At 39.5% G+C, this 24,702-nt stretch overlaps 1 protein-coding gene and 1 pseudogene across 5 annotated transcripts in view; both read left to right on the top strand.

The window, feature by feature from the left end:
* Positions 1-24,702, top strand: part of LOC146521073 (uncharacterized) — a 68,522-nt gene that overhangs the window by 23,735 nt on the left and 20,085 nt on the right. The window contains exons 2-10 of one of the 4 annotated variants that reach the window (XM_085154306.1): positions 7,095-7,418; positions 7,877-8,209; positions 8,792-8,902; positions 9,337-9,657; positions 10,282-10,605; positions 15,264-15,590; positions 15,851-16,171; positions 21,836-22,162; positions 22,423-22,743. In XM_085154306.1, the coding sequence (XP_085010432.1) occupies positions 7,095-7,418; positions 7,877-8,209; positions 8,792-8,902; positions 9,337-9,657; positions 10,282-10,605; positions 15,264-15,590; positions 15,851-16,171; positions 21,836-22,162; positions 22,423-22,743 (2,709 nt within the window). Of the gene's footprint in view, positions 1-7,094; positions 7,419-7,876; positions 8,210-8,791; positions 8,903-9,336; positions 9,658-10,281; positions 10,606-15,263; positions 15,591-15,850; positions 16,172-21,835; positions 22,163-22,422; positions 22,744-24,702 lie in introns of those variants that run through there. The other 3 variants (XM_085154301.1, XM_085154300.1, XM_085154302.1) reach the window with 3 other exon arrangements.
* Positions 39-7,179, top strand: LOC146521077 (uncharacterized; annotated as a pseudogene). The gene is made up of 11 exons (XR_014873150.1): positions 39-256; positions 342-424; positions 593-771; positions 1,020-1,127; positions 1,220-1,300; positions 2,102-2,239; positions 2,396-2,524; positions 2,642-2,705; positions 2,794-2,888; positions 3,241-3,354; positions 7,071-7,179. The product of XR_014873150.1 is annotated as an uncharacterized LOC146521077 (transcript).

Genomic DNA, 24,702 nt, shown 5'->3' on the forward strand with positions numbered 1-24,702 from the left:
AACATAATGTTGGGTTTTTAGATTATAGATATGAAAGATGAGTGCACACTGTTCAAATCACATAATTATTCTGTTTTGTCTGTTGGCTAGGGAGTCAAGGGAAACAACCTCTTTGGGAGACATTTTAAGGAGCTCATTTCCAACACATCATTGGAGATGGATGGTGAGGCAAACCCTTACTACAGCAAGGGGCTCATGGAGCACATCAGCAAATATCTTCTTCCTTTTTCTGGATTATGGTCTGCAATAATGTTAGGTAAGCCATTTTAAAGTAGACAAGTAATTAGTTTATAAAATGAAATTACACACATCAATATTATTCTAATCTTCAAAATCCAAAGGTGACCTTGGAAGACATGGCACTGGGAAAATGTATGAGCAGTACCACAACAAATACAATGCCTTAAGAAAGATCAAGAGACAAGTAAGACACATGATTTTTAGTATATATACATATTTGTGTGGTGTGATTGAGAAACGGCGGGTCCAGAGGAGTCATCTGTATTGCAGATCATACAACATTGCACACAACAACAATGTGTATCTTTAAAAAAAAAATCACATTTAATGATTTCTTAATTTGATTTTTCAGAATATTACTGACAGTAATAAAACGCAGGGATAATGGAGAAGAGCCAGTGGGATCTGAAACATATCCGTCTACGTTCGGGAAGGCTCACCAGGCTGGATGACTTTGTTGTCCAGTATCAAATCAGTCACACAGCGCTGCTGAAGGAGTACGAAGACTCAAAAAGAATGCTTCAAAGAAAGGTTTGCAGAATGACTGGCTGATGTCCATCAATGCTTTGCCGTTTCAAAATGGAACATTAAAAAGAAGTCTTCTTGATGTGGTGGGATATTGAGGTGCCCCACATTGTGATTTTATAGCTTGGTGGCACTGGTGTGTCTTACTGGACATTTTTGTGTGTTTTGCTTTATTGTAAATTAAGAAAAATGTTGTCACAGCATTTCACTTGTAATTCCTAAACAATGTTCAATGACTCCTATATTTTGTTCAGAAATTTAGAATGGACGAAGAAAAATGGAAGGAACGTCGCCAAAAAAAGAAGGGGAGATATGTAACAGTACTCCGCAAGCCCTTTCCTTTCAGGAGATCTTCAAAGACGGTATAAAATGTTGCGCAAATTTATCGTTCATTTATAAAGACAAATATTTTGCATAACATTTTTTGTATTTCTTGTACACAATATTTATATAGGTTGCTTCCTCTATGGCCCCGAGTTCCCCTGTGCAGACTGGTAGAGTTGAGGATGTTACCTTGGAAACTCCAGAATTTCAGGTAGGATTGACAACTGCTAACATAAAGGATTCATCAAAGTAATAGTAATGCCTTCTTTTTCCATAGAAGATCCTTTCCATGACACAGTAATCAGTCATGGACACGTGTATGAAGGGCAAATCTTATTTATTTACATGTTGATATTCATGTTCAATTCATTCGATGTGAACATCCAGGATTTTGGTTGACTAGTTGTAACCTTAACCTAAGTGGGAGGCACCAAAATTCAAAATGATTGCAGTGATTACATGGTAAATTTTTGGAATAACAAAATAAATAAATATGTTTTCCTCAGTAGAAACTGAATGGGAACAAGCATTCAGGAACATAGTTAGAGTATGGGAAAAGTAACTTTGCAAGTGTTGCCATTACAGCTTTGAGTTTATATAGTTACCAATGCTCAAGGGTGGCTGTAGCTCAGGTGGTAGAGCAGGTCATCTACTGATTTGAAGGTTGGTGATTCGATTACTGGCTTCTCCTAGTCTGCATACCAAATATCCAAGATACTAACCATAAATTGCTCTCCAGTGCATCCATCGATTGTGTGTGAATGTTAGAACACACTTAGAAAAATCTGCTTGGGTGAATGCACAAGTTGTGTAAAGCGCTTTGAGTGCTCAGAGTAGAAAAGCGCTTTATACGAACCAGTTCATTTACCATTCAAGACATGGAGTGATACATTTTGAATGAATTTTCCAAAGACATATTGTTAATAACAGTCCATAAACCTGTGTTAGAAATAACAAAACCATGTTCAATAGCTGGTCAGATCTTATGTTAAGTGTGTTTTCCTTTAATGAGGAGGTCCTGTCTTTGTGGAAGAAAAGAGACACAGAGGTTGTGGTTTCTGTGCTTCCCTCAACAAACCATGGTACGTCCATAATTATCCGCCACAGTGATCTGCCAACCCTTCGACCACAGCTGTGGCTAACAGGCGAGGTATATCAATGATTAATTTAAGCACTCGTAACCACAATAATTAGACTGTGTAATGTAATTCAATTAAAAGGACATTATCATGAAATTATTTATCATTAACATAATTTAAAGTATATAAATTACATAGCTTTGTGTTTATGCAAATTGTTTACGTAGGTAATTGAAGGGCTGTTTCATTGTCTGGCAAAAAAGGAGCAAAAGGGGATCTACATTATGAACCATTACACAGCGGGCTTGATTCTCTTTGGTGATCGGACACAGCTTTCTCGCCAAAGCTTGGGGAACGTAAGATGATTGTCCAATGTGCATATAATTATGTTCAAATACATTTAGAAAGAATTACTGATTGAATGCTAACAGAATTCCACAAACTGTAAGAAATACATAAATGTTTTCTGACAGGTAAACTTCGATCGGTACCATTGTCACGTTTGTTAACATTAAAAATGTGCACTGGAAGTTTCTGGTAAGCAACAAGATTATAACTTTAAAGTCTGTGTATTTTTTTAATGACGATATATTAATATTGTTTTAATGATTTATCTTTGCTACAGTTCATCAATGCAGTGAATCACACTGTTTATCTCCTTGATCCTGCCCCAAGTTCATCAGAGGAGGAAGACTCTAAACTCGCTGCACGTAAATTCAGGTATTTAGGCTTTAACACATTTTGTTCTATGCAAACAGGCTTTACAAGTTAGTTTACTACAACTGCATCTTTGTAGAAGCTTGTTGTACCTGGCCCCACAATGCGTGTTTCTCTGTTGGCATCCTCTTGGCCAGGTCTCATTTGCAAAATAAATCAGTACGGTTAAATAAAAATTATCAGGTGAACAAATTATTTAGACAATAATTCTGATGCAAAAGAGCCAAACGGGACAGGCCAAAAATAAATAAATAATAAATAAATAAAATTCTGTATAATTCTGTAAAATATCTTTTTTTTAAATTAGGAAATACGACATATACCAAATTGCATTCTGCTTTGTAATAATGTGCAGTGATTACTTAAAAATGAGGAGAACCCGCCACGCAAAAACAGAATGGGTGGACATTAAATGGAAGGGAGGTGTGTTGACCCATCCAGTGCAGAAGGATGGCTTCAGCTGTGGATGGTAAGTGATGATAATATACATTTGTATATAATTTCTTACTTGTTTGCCATCATGCCATGGTCAGAAGAATATCCACATCCATAACAGTAGCTGTAATAGATATGAATACATCTAATTCTAAATTTCACAGTATACTGCACAAATTAAGTATATGGTTAATACTTTGGTGCCCTAAGTCATGCAGATTTTGTGACATACTCTTTTTAGGATGTGCAAATATTAAGGCTGCACAGCGATTGCAGATAGTACTTATACTTATACTTTAAAGAGAGCAAGTCACAGTCGGGAATTTCAGTTCAATTCAACTTTATTTATATAGCGCCAAATCACAACAAAAGCCGCCTCAAGGCGCTTCATAGATACAGAGAAAAACCCAACAATCATATGACCCCCTATGAGCAGCACTTTGGCGACAGTGGGAAGGAAAAACTCCCTTTTAACAGGAAGAAACCTCCAACAGAACCAGGGTCAGGGAGGGGCGGGGCCATCTGCTGTGATTGGTTGGGGTGAGAGAAGGAAGACAGGATAAAGACATGCTGTGGAAGAGAGACAGAGGTTAATAACAGATATGTGTCATAAAGGCTGCACAGCGATTGCAGATAGTACTTATACTTATACTTTAAAGAGAATAAACACAGGATTCAAGTGTAGGCTTGAAATACTGCTTGGAATGGACGGTCTGAATATATATGAAAGCCTATATCAGAACAGATTTGTGACACTGTTAAAGTCTAAAAATCTTTATTACTGAAGCTCATCAGGGAAACACAAAGACTTCAGACCCTCCCACTGTCTGCACAGAGATCTGCCACAGAGAGTGGTGTTATTCCACAGATCTGATTGGTCAGTAGGTGGTGAGTTCATACCTGCTGATCTGCTGAGGTCTGACCCAGTGAACTCTGGGTCACATTTGACTGAATGTTTAGAGATTTTCATTGTTTTTCAAAGGTCTCACAGAGGACACAGACTGGGCTGGTGTTTGATTTTCCTAAAAGCTGTTTCATTCATTTCTTTTCCTTACTTTGATTCACCAGAGAGGAGATGAGTTTGTAAGAGCGTAGAAGCTCCAGCAGCATTTATAGTCTAAACACAGCTGTTTTATTCTGTTTGACACAAAGACTGAAACATTTCACAAAGAGGTCAGAGCGACTTCAGAGTTCTTTCTAAAGAGATGAGGATGCAGAGCTGTCTGTACCTGGTCTGTGTCCAGAGGAATGTGTTTGTAATAATGAACAAACTGCAAGTACTCAGCTTCATACTTTAGAAGGCCTCAGTGATGTGGACTCTTCAGCTGATCTGTCCACGAGGAGGAGGAGACGATCTTAGAGGAGAAACAGCTACGATGGTCACACAGATTCAGCCTCACTCTGAGAAAACCAACAGACTGACAGCAGCAACTACACCTGCTCCATCAGTGATGGGAGAGACCGACAAGCGTTCATTTACAGGTCAAAGGTCAGCAACAAACCCCAGCACCTGCTGTAGATACTGATGTCAGTACTGTAGGCAAAGGTCAGAGGTCAAACTGAAGGGAAGATTTCCTAAATAGACTCACAGCAACATGTAGCTCAGAGCTAACCTCAGTGGAAACAGGATGTCTCTGCTACGACAGCTGCAGTGGAGGGTTCCACTCACAACATCTGCACACTGTGCACAGTGGAGAACAGCTGGACGCACACAGATGTGCAGCAGTGTGTGTTCCTGCTGGCAGACAGCTGTGAACAACAACATGAATCTGTCTGTGAGAGTCCAGTCACAGGTTGAGCTTCAGTGTGAGACTCTCTCCTTCCTCCTGGGTGATAAGAAGACGGTTTCATCTGGGAACGACCTCGGGCAGCACTGCTGCGTTATCTTGTTGAGATGTTGGGAAGGCCTCCAAACATGATCATGATAAGATTTAAGGTCTATGGTTCCCATGGTAACAACCTTCACCTCTAAGGGTTGAATAAATGTCTTGGATTGATTTTGATTGGATTGATCAGGATCTGATGAGCTTCAGTCTCCACCAAAAATCTAAAGAGTAGAAACTACAAATAGAATTTAGCTGATGTCAGTATCAGGATGAAACTGAGGAAACCTGGAAATTCTTATTTTCATGTCTTTTCATTTAGTTGAACAAGAAGAATCATTTCTAATGATTTAAACGTTGAAATGAATGTAACAGAGAAATAAATGGACTAAATGAAACTGAACTGAAGCTGTGCTGACACACTGAGACTGGACTCTGCATGCTGCGTTTACTGTCTGCTCAGGAAAGCAGAGCACCGCTGCACACAGAAGGGTTACTGTCTGCTGTATTCATCACAAAACACTTCTATCAAAATAATTTCATTGTTCACAGTTTATTTCAAATGTTTTTATATTATCATTTCACAATAACCATTTACTGGCTCTTAAAAATTAAGAAATATAGCTGCAGTTTAGAATCAGATCATACTTATTTTATCAGACATTTGAATGTATTTGTCATGTTTTAAATTATAAATAACACTTCTTTAAAAAGGTCCCAGTCAGCTTTCAGAGAGCTCAGGCTGAGTCTGTGCAGCTGAACATGGCAGACTGCCACAGATCACCTCTGAGGAAAGACGAGGTCGTTCAGCTTCCTCGTAGTTTCACACCTGTTGATGAACTTTGTGTCGGCCAAAGTTCATCAACAGGTGTGAACCTAGAAATGTGAACCTTCAAGTCACTGACAGCTGATTATAGCGTGTCCTGGTGCTCTTCTGTGATTCAGTGTGTGCAGCCAAACATGATGGCAGACTGCCACAGATCACTTCTGAGGAAAGAGGAGGCGTTCAGCTTCCTCATAGTTTCACACCTGCATGAAGCAGCCTCACCCTGACAGCTTCAAATCACTGTCAGCTGATCACTTCCTGTCCTGTGATTGGCTGAGCTTCAGGCCTTCTCTCAGTAAACTGGAAACAGGGATTGAGACAGTGTGAGGGTTTGTGGAGTGCCACAGTGCTGTAATGAATACTGTAGTGGAAGAAGTTCTTTCACACTCTTCATCCTGCAGCTGCTTTATGTCCATGATCTGCATGGAAACACATCTATGGAGAGGAAATCCAGCTGCTGAGGGTCACATCTGCATCATTGTAGCTACAGCGGATGTTTCACTGTCAGGACTGAAGGCGGAGCTTTGTGCGTGTCAGGGTGAGGCCGCAGCAGCCGCCTCCAACCGGAGCGCTCGGGCGTGAAACTACGAGGAAAGCCGACGTCCTCCTCTTTCCTCAGAAGTGATCTGTGGCCGGCCGGACTTCATTCCACAGATGTGGTTTAACAAAGTGTGAAGCTGAACTCTGAGCTGTGACAGTGTGAGAGTGTGAGAGTGTCAGTAGATGATCAGCAGAGGAAAGTGAAGCTGCTGTGAGCTGATGTCCTGAAGGGCTTTTAAAGAGTCTCTGAGTTTGACAGGAACATGAAGATGTTTGTGGTGTTTGTGATCCTCCTGCACGGTAAGTACACCTTCCTCTCTCTGCTCTCATCATCAGCTTTTCTTTCCTCTCTCTCTCTTTAATGTGTTGAAGTGCAGCAGGAGGAGATCGTGCAGGTTTGAGCTTCCTGTCATTCATTAACATTTCCATTATAACTATGAGCATGTGCAACTACACTAACAGCAGAACACATCAACATTAAACATGTTCAGATGAAGCTGTGATTTCTTGCTGTAATCCACAGCTCACAGATAATTTTTGTTTCTGTTTGTGTGTCCTCAGTTTCCCAGCATGCTCTGGCTGTGTTGGTGGAGGTGAATGAGGGGGAAAGATCTGTCCTGCTGCCCTGTCAGTACTCAGGTTTAATACCTGTGGACCCCACAGTAACATGGACTCGCAACGATCTCAATCCCAAATCTGTCCACGTGAGACAGGAAGAAACCGACGATCTCGGAGGACAAAACCAGCGATACAGCGGACGCACATCGATGAGGCCTGATGCTCTGGACTCTGGAGACTTCAGCCTCACTCTGAGAAACCTGCAGCTGACTGACAGCGGAAGATACACCTGCACACTCAGCAATAAAAGAAATGAAGTGAGAGTGGGAGATGTACAGCTGCAGGTCAAAGGTCAGCAGTACAGATGTCCTGATAGTCGTACAAACCACAGTCCAACAGTGCACAGTAACAGTTGGCTTTAATGATACTGTATCTGTTCAGTGTTGTGACTTTATCTGGACAAACTTCAGTTTTAAACATGGTCCTTTATGAGTTGAGTTCAGAACGTTTAGTTTTATTTGAGGCTTTGTTCACCAAAAAGGAAATACCTCAGAAATATTTGATTCAAACGTCCAAAAAACATGAACTGTTCTTCTTTTCATGAGCACAGATGTCATCGTCCTCGTTCAGGACAGACTCTTTATAGAAAGTGACTGATGTCTTGTCCCAGCAAATGCCCTTTTTGCTGCTTTTTGTTGGAAAGTATTGTTGTTGTATATGATCACGACTGGTAGAACATACATACCCAAACTAGATCAGTGGAACGACTATAATTTCTGCTTCTGGTTGTGGTTTATTATCATTTGCAGACCAGCAGGTGGAGGTGAAGGTGGAGGAAGGCTCAGACTCCGTCATCCTGCCCTGCAAAACAACACCTGACCTGCCCGAGGACACAACAGTGGAGTGGACAAGATTTGACAGAGAAATCTTGATGGTCCATGTGTATCCAAACAGGAGTGACCACCTTAAGAACCAGGACGACCTTTACTGTGGTCGCACGAAGATGAACGAAGACCTGCTGAGAACTGGAGACCTCAGTCTGACCCTGAAACACCCCACAGAGAGAGACAGTGGAGGATACATCTGCACCATCTACAGGGACAAAGACATCCTGAGACACAAAGTAGTGCTGCAGGTCAAAGGTCAGACATGGAGATACTACAGATGGTGCCACTTTGTTATGTCCCATACCAATATCAGAAATTTGGATATCTGCTGATACAGACATGAATCCGTCTTTTGTCATTAGAAAAACTGTTTTTCTATGTCGTGCTGCATTTTGTTTATACTCAAGTTTTAACAAACAAACACATAAAACTAATCATGCAAAATACTTCACTTTTCAACAATACTGATCCTTTTATTCAAACTTTTAGCAGAACTTTAAATCTACACATTTAAAGTAATATTCAAAAAATAATTTAAATGCAGTTTATGCAGTTTTCAAACCTGGTTTGGTTATGAAAAAAACAAGTGCAATATCAGGACAAAATGATGTTTATTTTCAACAACTTAAAACAAAACACGTTGTAACAGGACACTTTTATACTTATAGCTGAACGTAGTGGAAAGCAATGCAAATAAATGTAGACTCGGCTTCATGATGGATGCCAGTATTTCTCCCTGATATCTGATCCAGTAATTTAGGTCAGACTGATAATGACGCCATATATCCCTTCCCTAGTAGATAAAGGTCAGAGGTCATTTTTTATGTTTCTCCACAGAACCATTTCCAGCCTGGACAAAAGCCCTCCTGGTTCTCCTGCTTCTCCTGCTTCTTGTTCTCGTTGTTTCCGGAGGTCTCATATTTCATTTTCGTCACTATCTCATGTCAGGTGAGTGTCTCCTACTACACTACCCATAATGCATTTGTGTGGTAATATTTGTCATTTGTTGACTTGTTGGCGTCAGTTACAAACAGCTGAGAGCTGAAGAGAGTAAATGTTCCTCCTTGAGTTGTGCTCAGTCATGTGGTGGAGAGCTTCAGATGTTCAGACACATGAGATCTTCATGGTTTCTGTGCTGATGTGTGTGAGACATGGCCGACTGTGGAGGCTCAGTCTGTCTGTTCTTCTGCTCTTCATCCAACATGTCTGCAGCACTTTACAGGACGCTGCAGACTAGTTACCAAAGAACGAGTCAGGAACACATCAGGAACAAACTGAGACACAATCTGACTGAGACTAGAAGACAAGGACGGGACAGGGAGGTCATGTGACCACCACAGCTGCTAATGATGTCATCGTGTTGTGCTTTGTTTTTATCTCAGATTACCAGATTGAGGTGGATTCAGGGGTGGAGTCTGTCCCGCTGCCCTGCAAAACCACAGTTTGCCTGCCTAAAGAAGCTAAAGTGGAGTGGACGGACATGAAAAACAGGAAGGTCCACGTGTATGAGAACGGCTCTGACAAACTTGAAGAACAGGACGAGGTTTACAGAGACCGAACGAAGATGAATGAAGACCTGCTGAAAACTGGAGACCTCAGTCTGACCCTGAAACACCCCACAGACAGTGACAGCTACACCTGCACCGTCTACAGCAATAAGGGAAAGAACCTGATAAAGAAGGAAGTGCTGCTCACTGTCAGAGGTCAGGGGTCACAGTGGATCGTCACAGACTGACTGAATAGATAGAAATAACTGAGGACACATATCCAGAACTTATGATCTTCAAATTTCATACTTATTTACTTCATGCCGTTAGCAAATGTGAATGAAAAAAAGTTTGGTGGTCAACATTTATTTAAAATGATCTGAGCAGTTAAAAGTCAAAGAATCTAACCAGTTTAAACAGGTGACTGTTGTCATGTTTATATTATAGCTTTAACAGTGTAGAGTCTAGTCCCATCCTCCATGAGCTGTTTCTCTTATTGAAGAGTATTTTTATAAAATGTGGTTCAGGCGAATTCACACGTCAGTGCAGCTGATGATGTAAGATGAAGGTGCAGGGAGAGAGTGACTGAGCTAAACACGCTGGAGAAGCATCAAACACAAGTAAAGATGTGACTGTGAACGTGTGACATTATTACTGAGTTCTTTAACACACAGTCTGCTCTCGTAGTGATTGGATCAAAGTCTCTGTTCAGACATATCTGAGACTGGAACCAGTCAGAAAGGATTTCAATGGAAACATTTCAACTTATCAAATCAAAGAAAATGTTCTCAATGCTCCTGCTGCTGCTGTTGTCATCATCTTGTGCTTTGTTTCTCTCAGTTTACAAGATGGAGGTGCATTCAGGGGTGGAGTCTGTCCAGCTGCCCTGCAACGCCTTAGTTAAACTGCCTAAAGATGCTAAGATTGAGTGGAAGGAAAAATGCGGGAAGGTCCACGTATATGAGAACGGCTCTGACCAGCCTGAAGAACAAGAACAGGATTACAGAGACCGAACGAAGATGAACAAAGACCTGCTGAAAACTGGAGACCTCAGTCTGACCCTGAAATACCCCACAGAGAGAGACACAAACACCTACACCTGCACCGTCTACAGCAGGGAGGGAAACATCCTGCTGAAGAGACAAGTGGAGCTGAAAGTCGGAGGTCAGTGCTGTAGATACAGGTCAAAGGTCAGAGGTCAGTGCTGTAGATACAGGTCAAAGGTTTGAATCTTGCTTTCTCGGTAGTTGTGATGAGTAGAAATAAAAAGCTAACTGAAGGAAAAAGGGTTTCCAGTAAAATGTGTCTCTTTGAGTTTGGAGCCAAGGTGAAATGACTGATTATGAAATTTAAAATAGCCCTAAATAACTCTGCTTTGTGTGAGTGAAAGTGATTCTTTAAATATTAATATCTATATATTAGCAAAGTAACTAAAGTAGCACTCTCCTTCACACATGAACGTTAGTTATGTTATTTAGGTATGTTATGTTAGTTAGTTATGTTATTTAGTTATGTTAGTTAGTTATGTTATTTAGTTATGTTAGTTATGTTATTTAGTTATGTTAATGTTAGTTAGTTATGTTATTTAGTTATGTTAGTTATGTTATTTAGTTATGTTAATGTTAGTTAGTTATGTTATTTAGTTATGTTATGTTATTTAGTTATGTTATGTTATTTAGTTATGTTAATGTTAGTTATGTTATTTAGTTATGTTATTTAGTTATGTTATTTAGTTATGTTATGTTATTTAGTTATGTTAATGTTAGTTATGTTATTTAGTTATGTTATGTTATTTAGTTATATTAGTTAGTTATGTTATTTAGTTATGTTATGTTATTTAGTTATGTTAGTTAGTTATGTTATTTAGTTAGTTATGTTATTTAGTTATGTTAATGTTAGTTATGTTATTTAGTTATGTTAGTTAGTTATGTTATGTTATTTCGTTATGTTATTTAGTTATGTTATGTTATTTAGTTATGTTATGTTATTTAGTTATGTTAATGTTAGTTATGTTAATGTTAGTTATGTTATTTAGTTATGTTATGTTATTTAGTTATATTAGTTAGTTATGTTATTTAGTTATGTTATGTTATTTAGTTATGTTAGTTAGTTATGTTATTTAGTTAGTTATGTTATTTAGTTATGTTAATGTTAGTTATGTTATTTAGTTATGTTATGTTATTTAGTTATGTTAGTTAGTTATGTTATTTAGTTATGTTAATGTTAGTTATGTTATTTAGTTATGTTATGTTATTTAGTTATGTTAGTTAGTTATGTTATTTAGTTATGTTAGTTATGTTATTTAGTTATGTTAATGTTAGTTAGTTATGTTATTTAGTTATGTTAGTTATGTTATTTAGTTATGTTAATGTTAGTTAGTTATGTTATTTAGTTATGTTATGTTATTTAGTTATGTTATGTTATTTAGTTATGTTAATGTTAGTTATGTTATTTAGTTATGTTATGTTATTTAGTTATGTTATTTAGTTATGTTATGTTATTTAGTTATGTTAATGTTAGTTATGTTATTTAGTTATGTTATGTTATTTAGTTATATTAGTTAGTTATGTTATTTAGTTATGTTATGTTATTTAGTTATGTTAGTTAGTTATGTTATTTAGTTAGTTATGTTATTTAGTTATGTTAATGTTAGTTATGTTATTTAGTTATGTTATGTTATTTAGTTATGTTATTTAGTTATGTTATGTTATTTCGTTATGTTATTTAGTTATGTTATTTAGTTATGTTATGTTATTTAGTTATGTTAATGTTAGTTATGTTATTTAGTTATGTTATGTTATTTAGTTATATTAGTTAGTTATGTTATTTAGTTATGTTATGTTATTTAGTTATGTTAGTTAGTTATGTTATTTAGTTAGTTATGTTATTTAGTTATGTTATGTTATTTAGTTATGTTAGTTAGTTACGTTAGTTAGTTATGTTATGTTAGTTAGTTATGTTAGTTAGTTATGTTAGTTAGTTAGTTATGCTATGTTAGTTAGTTATGTTATATATTTATGTTAATTGTAGTTAGTTATGTTATTTAGTTATTTATGTTATGTTACTTAGTTATGTTAATTAGTTATGGTATGTTAGTTATGTTATGTTATGTTATTTAGTTATGTTATGTTATTTAGTTATGTTATTTAGTTATGTTAATGTTAGTTAGTTATGTTATGTTAGTTAGTTATGTTAATGTTAGTTAGTTATGTTATGTTAGTTAGTAAAACTTTGTGGAGCATAACTAAGACTTTTATAAGTAAATGATGACAGAAATCAGGGATTGGATGCAGTAGCGGTTTTGCTTTTATATGAGCGACAAGGCGGTTCCCCAGGGCAGCATCGTGGTGGGGGCGGCATCACGGCATTGCCAAAAAAAAAAAGTTGCTCGTAGCCTACTCATGCTGCCCCGACATCAGCCAGCGCATATTGGGAATGTCACAGGCACCCATCGGTTTTCTATCGCCCATTTGCTGGGAGTAAGGGCGCCCTCCGTTTGCGAGGTGCGCCTGCTGCTTGCGGCACAGGGAGGACAGGGCGGGGCGGCGGGGGATTTTCTGACCGGCTGGAGCAGCGTCTAATAACCAACGCGCAAAATAAAACAAAATAAAAACAAAACAACAAACACAAAAACACCAGACATCATGATACAGACTTATAATTTGCACCGATGTTTTTTCAAAATTCTGTACGCGAAAAGTGAGCACGAGAGCCCTCGATGCGCCTGCTCGCCGCTGAAGTCAAAACAAACTTTATTGTCATCTCCGCTACATACAGTCCAGTATATAGAGAGACGACGAGGCTCCAGTTACAGCAGTGCAAGTAAACAAACAATATATATTTAAGAGTAAAAAATATAATAGAATAATATAGAATAATATAATATATAATATATATATATATATATAATTTACAGTTTGATGATTTAAAGTCTCACACAAGCCGTTGAAAGGGGAGGGGCCGGCTGCTTCCAGATAGAGCACATTTCATTTATAATGTTGTAAGTCCAAGCCCATTATGTATTCATGATTTGATTCCTGGGTTGTGTGAAATCCCAGAAATTAGACAAAGTGAATCTGTGAACTAAGGTGTAGGTCTATTAGGTTATGTTGTGGTGATCCTCAAGTTGGGGGATGGGTGTTCATACTGGAGTGCAAAATTAAAACCAATGGAAGATGGACAAGAAAAGTTCAAAGCCATCAGGGCCTCAGTTTAGAAAAAAGAGAAAAGAAGAGGAGGAGAAACGAGCAAAAGATACAGGTAAGCAGATGTGTGATTGGATGATGGCAGGTCATCCTGAAACAATCAGAATCAGAATGCTTTATTAATCCCTAAGGAAATTATGTGGGTTACATTTGCTCCAAGAAGAAATGGTAAAAATAGTAACAGTAACAGACTAAACTCCAAACAATACATTATGTTACACATTTAAGAAACAGGACTAATATATACAGATCACTCAATTATAAATATCAAGGATTAACAGAGTTGAAAAGATCATGTGCAAACAGGGTGACTATTGCAGTGTTTACAGTGTGTTAGATAGAGGAGTTGTACATTATATACAAAAAATCCACTTCTTAATAAATAGCTGAAAAAGGAAGAACGTGCAAAAAGGGTGTAGCTGTTGCAGTAAACAGTGTGTTAGATGGATGAGTTGTACAGGGAGCCACAGGCAGGAATGATTTCCTGTGTCGTTCAGTGTAGTCTGTGGTAATCTCAGTCTCTCACTGAACGTGCGTGTGTGGTGGTGGCGCCAGAGGGGATGTTCACCCAGGGCACCAAACAGGCTAGCATTGCCACTGATTGAATGCACAACGAGGCCTGGATGAACTTCAATTACCTGCTTCCAAATTCAGACAAAATGACGTTATAGTATTTTGACTTTAAACTCTCATTTTCACGACAGAAGCTGCTCCTCAGGTCGATTTGTTTGGTGGTCTCTTGCTTTAAAATAGAGGTATTACTTCCTGTTGTTCCCAGCATTTTAGCCTCCCCACCTTACAGCATGAAGTTCTTTAAAGCAACTGCTGTTGTGAATTTGTGCTGTAATAATAAAACTGAATTGAAATAATCAGTCAGACAGGGGTTAGTAAATACATAAATGGAGACAAACTTGAGTAGAGCTAGCAGGCTGCAGCTGCCTTGAAAGCCCTAATTAAAACATCACCACAGCCCTCTGCCAACTCAGTCACAGGCTTGCCAACAATTAAACAGCTAGAACAGAACTTACCAACTAACCTGTTGTGGCAAACACATTAAACAACAAATACAAACATACTCAGGCAAAAGCCTCATTGACCAGAGCCCTGGATTGCTTACACCCAACAGAGAATTAACCCCACCCCAGAGTACCCAAAAATAAAAAAGACAAAGCAACAAAAGTGTGAAGGAAGAACTTAAACTCAGCTGGACCCTTGCTTGGCTTAACTGGGAAATTGTATTTTCCAGTGAAGTAACACTATGTCAGACAGCTACAAGAAAAATAATCAAAAACAAAATATGTCACTTGTTATGTTCCCCCAAAAGGTCCAAAGCACTGCCACAGCACATGCACACAAGCTGCAAAACCAACAAGATTCTCTGTCACTAGAGCTCACCGTTCTTTCACCTTAAGTACTCTTAACATTTGATTAAAGTCAGATGAACACAAAAAAGGTGGCATCTAAGGCAGAAGAGACACACACAAGGTCAGAGTCACAGGAGCTCCTGCTAGGACTGCAACATTGTTCTTCAGCTTTCTCTACAACTGTGAAACTGTGCAGAGCAGCACAAGGTCAAAAGGGTTCATTCTGTGTTTGTTATCTTTGTCATCCCCTCAGACTGTCAGGTAGACGTAGAGGAGGGGGTGGAGTTTGCAAAGCTGCCTTTCCAAACCACAGCTGAGCTTCCTGAAAAGGCCACAGTGAAGTGGGAACGATATAAACCAGAATACATGATGGTTCACATGTGTCAGAGTGGATCTGACCAGCCTGACAAACAGCACCAGGTTTACAGAGACCGAACAAGAGTGAATGAAGACCTGCTGAGAACTGGAGACCTCAGTCTGACCCTGAAACAGCCCACAGAGAGAGACAGTGGAGAGTACAGCTGTGTGGTCATCAGTGGGGACATCTGGAGGAAGAAAACAGTGCTGCTCACAGTCACAGGTTTGTTTGTGTCTTTGCTCTGATATGTAAGTTAATGCACCGTTAAATGGTTGTTAGCTGTTCATCTGCAGATTAATTAAAGAAAGAAACACAACCACTGAAACAATAATTTAACATAACTAATAGTGCAATCAAGAGACTCGTTGTCTCCTTCATTCCCGCCAGCAGACAATAGCATTTTCCAAACATGAAACTTCTCCAAAACAGCTTAAACTGTTGTCATGTTTAAGTTATAAGTTTGTGCTTTTCTGTCTTCTCAGTCCAAAAACTGGAGGTGGATTCAGGGATGGAGTCTGTCCAGCTGCCTTTTAAAACCACAGGAAACCTGCCTGAAGATGCTAAAGTGGAGTGGAAGGGTAACTACGGAAAGGTCCACGTGTATGAGAACGGCTCTGACCAGCCTGAAGAGCAGGACCAGGATTACCGAGGCAGAACGAAGATGAATGAAGACCTGCTGAAGACTGGAGACCTCAGTCTGACCCTGAAATACCCCACAGAGAGAGACACACAACTCTACACCTGCACCGTCTACAGTAAGGGAAACATCCTGATGAAGAAGGAAGTGCAGCTGAAAGTCAGAGGTCAGTGCTGTAGATACAGGTTAAAGGTCAGAGGTTTGCATCATCTAATTTTCTGCTTCCAGTCAGTAGTGTATTTTGTAGTACCATCCATCCATTCTCTTATCCTTGTCAGGGTTACGGGGGGTTGGAGACTATCCAGCTACCACAGGGAGAGTGGACAGGTCACCTAACACATAGAGACAGACAGACGTTCATTCGCACCCTCACACCTTTTAGTTTAGAATTACCAATGATCTAATGATCTATCCGCACTAACTGCATGGAGGAACCCGGAGAGAACCCACGCAAACACGGGAACACACTCCCCACAGACAGGCCGCAGTCATGTGGAATCAAACTCAGGACCGTCTTACTGTGAGGCCTGCTATTAAATTATTACTACTATATTCATTTAAAGCTACCTGAGGGTAAAAGCGGTTTCCCACTGAAACGTCTCTAATTGAGTTTGGGGCCAAAGGGAGCTGACTGATGGTACCATTTTAAAATGCTACCTCAAAAATGTATGCTAAAAAATATCTTACAAAAAATCGTTAACACTTTTTTGTTGAGACAAACTCATGAAAGCAGAGACGTCAAAGTTTGGTGACTGTGCTGTGAAAAAACTTGTTCCTGTTCTTGATTATTTTTCCATATTGCATGTTCGCCCCACTTACTTATTTCAGATAATCAGTTTATAATATTAGATAAGGATAAGTTGACTAAATACAAAACACATTTTTTAAATGATGATTTCATTTATTTTGGGCAAAAGATTGTCCAAACCCACCTTGCCCTGTGTGAAAACACATGTTTGGAAAGCTGAGTTCACGTTCACTATCCACACTCAGGTGTGGCCATATTATTGCCAGAAACAAGAAATTCCCTAAATAGAAATCGTCTGAAAAAGTGAAGTAGGCTCACAGACCTGAAAAGCAACACATCATGTCACTATTTACCACAAACCACAGATATTATCCACAAAAGGAGAAACTGTGGAACAGTGGTGAACCTTCCTATGAGCCAGCCAAAGTGACCCCAAAAGCTCAACAGCTCATTAACTCCAAAGAACTGCAGGCCTCACTTCCCAAAGGTGAGGTCAGAGTTCATGACCCCACTAGAAGAAAGAGATTGCGCAAAAATGGCCTGCATGGCAGCATTTAAAGATAAAAACCACTGCTGAGCAAAAAGAAAAAGGTTTGCATCACATTTTCTGTGAAACATCATACTCGGTAGAGGAAATTTTGTAAGGTTTGAGTCCTCTTACATCTGCATCAAACTAACAGCATTTAGTTAAGAGAACTCAGCAGCAGTCAGACATGGTGGTGTGATGGTCTGGGCTGCTTTTCTGCTTAAAGGTGATTCACTGTGTCTGCTGGAATATTGAACTCTGGTCTTTACCAGAAAATCAGAAGGAGAATATCCGACCATCAGTTTCTACTCTGAAGCTCAAGAGTGGTTGAGTTATGCAGCAGGACGTTGATCCAGAACACAGCAGGAAGTCCACCTCTGAACAACTCAGAAAGACCAAAATGGAGGTACTGGAGCGCCCTAGTTGACTCCAGTCTCAGATAGAGAGTAGTGCATTACTGTAATCCTATTACAGTAATTGTACAGTAATTCTGCAGGTAGTGAAGCAAAATTCCTCCGCTGTGCTTTAATGACTCATCAAAAGTTATCAAAAACACTTATTATTATTATATTTATTTTATGTAGATTATGTTTATTTTCATGTTAGTTAAGGCAAGTTTGGATATCTCGGGCTTCACTATCACATAATTTCATAATACATTTTATATTATTAAAGACCCTCAAGGTCACCTTACAATGGTACAAGAAAATAAGAACAAAGTATATGAAAAGTATGAAAGTATAAAAACTAAACAAAGGAAAAATAGACTAATATGGAATCATAATGAAGGGAATGAAATTTTGAATACATGAGTTTTAAGATGCGATTTAAAAGTGGTATTAAGTATATCAAATATATTAACTCTCTCAGGCTCAAATTAAGTTTTTGTTGCTAATGCACAAATACCTGCAGTGGTACTTCTGAGTAAAAACAACTCATAAAATATGTATGTGGGGTAATCAGGTTGTGAGCTTTTACTTGTTGCAAATCTGCAACGCCTGCCTTGAGAGGGTTAAAATTAGTTTGATGAAGTGAAACTTTTAAGTGTGAACACAGGGTGACAGTGGGACATCAGTATGGGTCAAACAGTTTTTTACATCACTATAATTTCTATTAGCAGTGTTTCTTTCCTGTGGATTTTTTTCTCTGATGTTCGGGTAAAGATTTGTGTTTGACCGACAGGTGTAGCTGAGACAGAATGATCATAGATCAAATTTGAGCTTTCAGTTTTTCCCTAAACTCCTTAAAAAGTGATTATAAATCAGCGTGTGATCATTTGTAGAAGGTGGTTTATTTTAAGAGTTTCAGTCTGTATTTAAAGTTCATCACAGCACCAAAGCAGCACTGGTGAAAGATAAAAATGATCTTATTATGGTTTCTGAAAGTGGAGTCATCTCTGTGCTGGTCCTTATTGTAGTAACTGATGCTGCTGACCACAACATTAGACTAGAAAAATTAGCATTTCCTGCGAAAATGCAGTGTGGATGCTGTAACGCTGAAGATGTCTGCTGAAAATAGCTGAAAAAGTTAAAAGTTGCAGAAATTGTGTGGCGGTGAAGAAACTGAAAATTCTGCTGAAAACAAGTGAAGAAGCAGAAATTTTTGCTGAAAAGTGGTGAAAAGCCAAAAATTCTACTGAAAGGGGTAAAGACGTTGAAATTTGTGCTTAAAAGTGGTGAAAAAAAAATGTTGCCCTGAGCAGGATTAGAACCTGGCCCTCCTGGTCTCAAGGCAGCTACTCATCTCACTGAGCCAAAGTCATTCTCACAAAGAAAAGGTGGAGAGACTGACAATTCTGCTGGAATGAGCAGAAGCGGCTGAGAATTGTGCTGATAAGAGGTGAAAAGGCTGAAAACTTTGCAGAAAAGAGGTGAATCAGCAGAATTTGGCCTGAAAATAGTTTTTTCTGAAAACAGCTGAGATTTGTTCTAACAAGAGGTGAAAATTCTTCTGAAAAGAGGTTTTTGCTGAAAACGGAAGCAACTAGAATAATAAAGAATAAAGAGAAACGGGAAAACAATAGTGCTTACAGCATCCACACAATTACAGATGCTAGAATACAACATGTGTATTAAAGGAAATTGTCACGGCGCGGCTGTACAGGGCAGATTGGACTCAAACAGATTAAACACAGACACCAGATGAACGTGGCAAGAATTTATTACAAGTGAAAAAAACGTGAATACACACTAATATGGAGTTTAGTGGCTATATACAGGTGGAGTGAAATAGTGACTAAGTGAAAACTGTGATTATAAACACTTGGGCTGGGGGAATATATACAAAGGTTAGGGCAGATGCACACACACACACTGTGAGCTGGGACTGCTATGACTGACACACAATGGTTGGAAAAAGTGACCAGCAACCAGACTGTGTAAGCGGTGACAGTTTGCAGGCGTGGTCGGTGGATTTAGCTGAAGACAGAGCAAAAGATTAGCACAAATACTAACAATCGGCAAGAGACATGAACGGATTAGCACTAACGCTGATTAGCAGACGTTCAGGCGACGAGTGGTTGTGAGCGCTGGTCTTAAATACTGCCGACATAATCAGCCTCAGGTGCAGCTCCCAGGTGGAATGAAGGTCTCCACCCAGAGGAGGAGCCCTAGAGCACAGCAAACAAGCATGCCACTCACCCAGACCATGACAGGATATTAGGGATGGGTATCGAAAACCGGTTCTTGTTGAGAACCGGTTCCCACTGTTTCAATTCCTTGGAATTGTTTGCCATTTTTGCAAACGATTCCCTTATCGATTCCAGTCGCCCCGATTGACGTCACCACGTTGCGGAGCGTCATTTACCTGGCAGGAAACACGGCGCCTAAGCGGCTCAAACGCTCAAAACTTTGGTTATACTTTACGAGAACGGATGACAACAGGGCAACTTGCAATACTTGCAAAGTAGATATTTCATTTAAGGGAGGAAACACTACGAATATGCAAAAGCATTTGCTCACAAAACACGCGATGACCTTAAATGAATGTCGTGTTTTTAATTCCGCTCCGGACTCGTGAATCTCAACCCAGCAGCAGCGGTAACGTTTGCACGTCCTCTCCCGTTAATGCGGCAGGTAAATAATCAACTAACAGTGCATATTATGTTAGCGCGATCTGCCTCATTACAAAACCTGCCATTACTGTGCATTTAGGTGACCATGATGAGAGAGACAGACAGAGTCTGGCTCAGATGCTGGCAGTTCTCGCTGCAGTCTGCCGTTAGCGTCTCCTTTCAGGCTAGGATAGACGAATGTCACCGAGCAGTGACTAAGTTTGTGGTCAAAGGTTTGCACCCATTTGCCACAGCAAATGCCCCGATTTTAGGTAAGTGAATGTGTTTAATTGTAGGCAGGAACATTACTGGATATTCTTGTTTTATTGCTACAGAAGAATATTTATTTTATTATTTTACATTTACAATTTTTTTCATGGGGACCCTGTGACACCCCTTTGAAAAGCCGTAGGCTGTGGATCTCTTAAGATCTCACTGTTGGGTTTGTAAGGCCATGTTACTCCTAAATTTCTATCTCGTTCAAAGAGAAGATATAAAACAAAGTTCTAAGCTATTCGACCTTAGTGTTCTCCTTTTTTAAAAAGAATCGATAAGAGAATCGATAAAGAATCGAATCGTTAAACAGAATCGAAAATGGAATCGGAATCGTGAAAATCTTATCAATACCCATCCCTACAGGATATAGTTTAAATTATAGACTTCTGACAGATTCCAATATGTGTGTGAGCAGTCTTCTTCACACATTAAAGTGTGTGGTGGAATCAAGACTGTTTATGTCATGCATCCCACCCCTAAGAAATATTATAAAACACTGCATAAAGGTCATGAAGGCCTGGATGACCTCTTCCTGTTTCCAAATTCAGAGAAACTGAAGTTATTACATTTGGACCTCACACTCTCAGAAACATGGTTTTGGATACAATAATTACTTTTGATAGCATTACTGTGTGTAACCTTTCAGTCAGTGTTGGGAAATGGAGGCAGGTGTGTTCATGAATGATCAGGCTCCATTCTATCTTAGAAACCTTACAGTACCGTATTACCACACTCAGGTTTATGGGGACCGGTCCGGGGTAGATGCAGACTAGTCAACAGTCCAGCGATGAGTAACACAGAACCGCTCTCTTAAATAGAGCTCAGCATCCTGAAAATCAGTGATTGAGAACAGGTGTGTGGTCCAGAGGCGCGAGCCCCTGATGAGCACCGCCCAGGCAGAGGAGCGAGAGAGAGACAACACATTGCCCAGTGCAGGGACCATAACAGCAGGCTAACATGTGATTCCCAGAGTTTCTAAAAGTGGAATTAGAGGCAGAACGTTTAGTTGTAAAGTCTCTCTCCCATTAAATCAGCTGTCAGTTTGCAGTCAGGACACAAGGGTTGTTTTTTAAAGACTGGATTTGAACTGAATGAAAAAGATTTCTGCCTCTTTTATTTTTTATTCTGAGATCTGTTTCTGTTCTAAAGATTTCTCTACAACTGTGAAAACCATCTGTTGCTTTGTGTAAAGCTCATGTTGTGTGTGTTGTATTTGTTGTCCACTCAGACTGTCAGGTGATCGTGGAGCAGGGGGTGGAGTCTGTAAAGCTACCTTTCCAAACCACAGCTGAGCTTCCTGAAAAGGCCACAGTGAAGTGGGAACGATATAAACCAGAATACATGATGGTTCACATGTGTCAGAGTGGATCTGACCAGCCTGACAAACAGCACCAGGTTTACAGAGACCGAACAAGAGTGATTGAAGACCTGCTGAGAACTGGAGACCTCAGTCTGACCCTGAAACAGCCCACAGAGAGAGACAGTGGAGAGTACAGCTGTGTGGTCATCAGTGGGGACATCTGGAGGAAGAAAACAGTGCTGCTCACAGTCACAGGTTTGTTTGTGTCTTTGCTCTGATATGTAAGTTAATGCACCGTTAAATGGCTGTAAACTGTTCATCTGCAGATTAATTAAAGAAAGAAACACAACCACTGAAACAATAATTTAACATAACTAATAGTGCAATCAAGAGACTCGTTGTCTCCTTCATTCCCGCCAGCAGACAATAGCATTTTCCAAACATGAAACCTCTCCAAAACAGCTTAAACTGTTGTCATGTTTAAGTTATAAGTTTGTGCTTTTCTGTCTTCTCAGTCCAAAAACTGGAGGTGGATTCAGGGATGGAGTCTGTCCAGCTGCCTTTTAAAACCACAGGAAACCTGCCTGAAGATGCTAAAGTGGAGTGGAAGGGTAACTACGGAAAGGTCCACGTGTATGAGAACGGCTCTGACCAGCCTGAAGAGCAGGACCAGGATTACAGAGGCCGAACGAAGATGAATGAAGACCTGCTGAAAACTGGAGACCTCAGTCTGACCCTGAAATACCCCACAGAGAGAGACACACAAGTCTACACCTGCACCGTCTACAGGAAGGGAAACATCCTGATGAAGAAGGAAGTGCAGCTGAAAGTCAGAGGTCAGTGCTGTAGACACAGGTCAGAGGTCAGAGGTTTGCATCATCTAATTTTCTGCTTCCAGTCAGTAGTGTATTTTGTAGTACCATCCATCCATTCTCTTATCCTTGTCATGGTTACGGGGGGTTGGAGACTATCCAGCTACCACAGGGAGAGTGGACAGGTCACCTAACACATAGAGACAGACAGACGTTCATTTGCACCCTCACACCTTTTAGTTTAGAATTACCAATGATCTAACCGCACTAACTGCATGGAGGAACCCGGAGAGAACCCACGCAAACACGGGAACACACTCCCCACAGACAGGCCGCAGTCATGTGGAATCAAACTCAGGACCGTCTTACTGTGAGGCCTGCTATTAAATTATTACTACTATATTCATTTAAAGCTACCTGAGGGTAAAAGCGGTTTCCCACTGAAACGTCTCTAATTGAGTTTGGGGCCAAAGGGAGCTGACTGATGGTACCATTTTAAAATGCTACCTCAAAAATGTATGCTAAAGAATATCTTACAAAATATCTTTAACACTTTTTTGTTGAGACAAACTCATGAAAGCAGAGACGTTAAAGTTTGGTGACTGTGCTGTGAAAAAACTTGTTCCTCTTCTTGATTATTTTTCCATATTGCATGTTCGCCCCACTTACTTATTTCAGATAATCAGTTTATAATATTAGATAAGGATAAGTTGACTAAATACAAAACACATTGTTAAATGATGATTTCATTTATTTTGGGCAAAAGATTGTCGAAACTCAACTGGCCCTGTGTGAAAACACATGTTTGGAAAGCTGAGAAAATAAATATTCTTCTGTAGCAATAACAGAGTATAACATAAATTATTCTGCAGCAATTACACAAGAATATCCAGTAATGTCCCTGCCTACAATTAAACACATTCACTTACTGAAAATCATCTGCTGTGGCAAATGGGTGCAAGCCTTTGACCACAAACTGAGTCACTGCTCGGTGACATTTGTCTATCCTGGCCTGAAAGGAGACGCTACGGTAGACTGCAGCGAGAACTGCCAGCATCTGAGCCAGACTCTGTCTCATCATGGTCACCTAAACGCACAGGAATGGCAGGTTTTGTAATAAGGCAGATCGCGCTAACATAATATGCACTGTTAGTTGATTATTTACCTGCCGCATTAACGGGAGAGGACGTGCAAACATTACCGCTGCTGCTGGGTTGAGATTCACGAGTCCGGAGCGGAATTAAAAACACGACATTCATTTAAGGTTATCGCGTGTTTTTTGAGCAAATGCTTTTGCATATTCGCAGTGTTTCCTCCCTTAAATGAAATATCTACTTTGCAAGTATTGCAAGTTGCCCTGTTGTCATCCGTTCTCGTAAAGTATAACCAAAGTTTTGAGCGTTTGAGCCGCTTAGGTGCCGTGTTTCCTGCCCGGTAAATGACGCTCCGCAACGTGGTGACGTCAATCGGGGCGACTGGAATCGATAAACGATCGGCAAACAATTCCAAGGAATTGAAACAGTGGGAACCGGTTCTCAACAAGAACCGGTTTTCGATACCCATCCCTAATCATAATGCATTTTATTTTATTAAAGACCCTCAAGGTCACCTTACATTAGTACAAGAAAATAAAAACAAAGTATATGAAAAGTATGAAAGTATAAAAACTAAACAAAGGAAAAATAGACTAATATGGAATCATAATGAAGGGAATGAAATTTTGAATACATGAGTTTTAAGATGCGATTTAAAAGTGGTATTAAGTATATCAAATATATTAACTCTCTCAGGCTCAAATTAAGTTTTTGTTGCTAATGCACAAATACCTGCAGTGGTACTTCTGAGTAAAAACAACTCATAAAATATGTATGTGGGGTAATCAGGTTGTGAGCTTTTACTTGTTGCAAATCTGCAACGCCTGCCTTGAGAGGGTTAAAATTAGTTTGATGAAGTGAAACTTTTAAGTGTGAACACATGGTGACA

The sequence above is a fragment of the Neolamprologus multifasciatus genome, chromosome 3, assembly GCF_963576455.1.
Source record: "Neolamprologus multifasciatus chromosome 3, fNeoMul1.2, whole genome shotgun sequence".
Lineage (NCBI taxonomy): Eukaryota > Metazoa > Chordata > Actinopteri > Cichliformes > Cichlidae > Neolamprologus > Neolamprologus multifasciatus.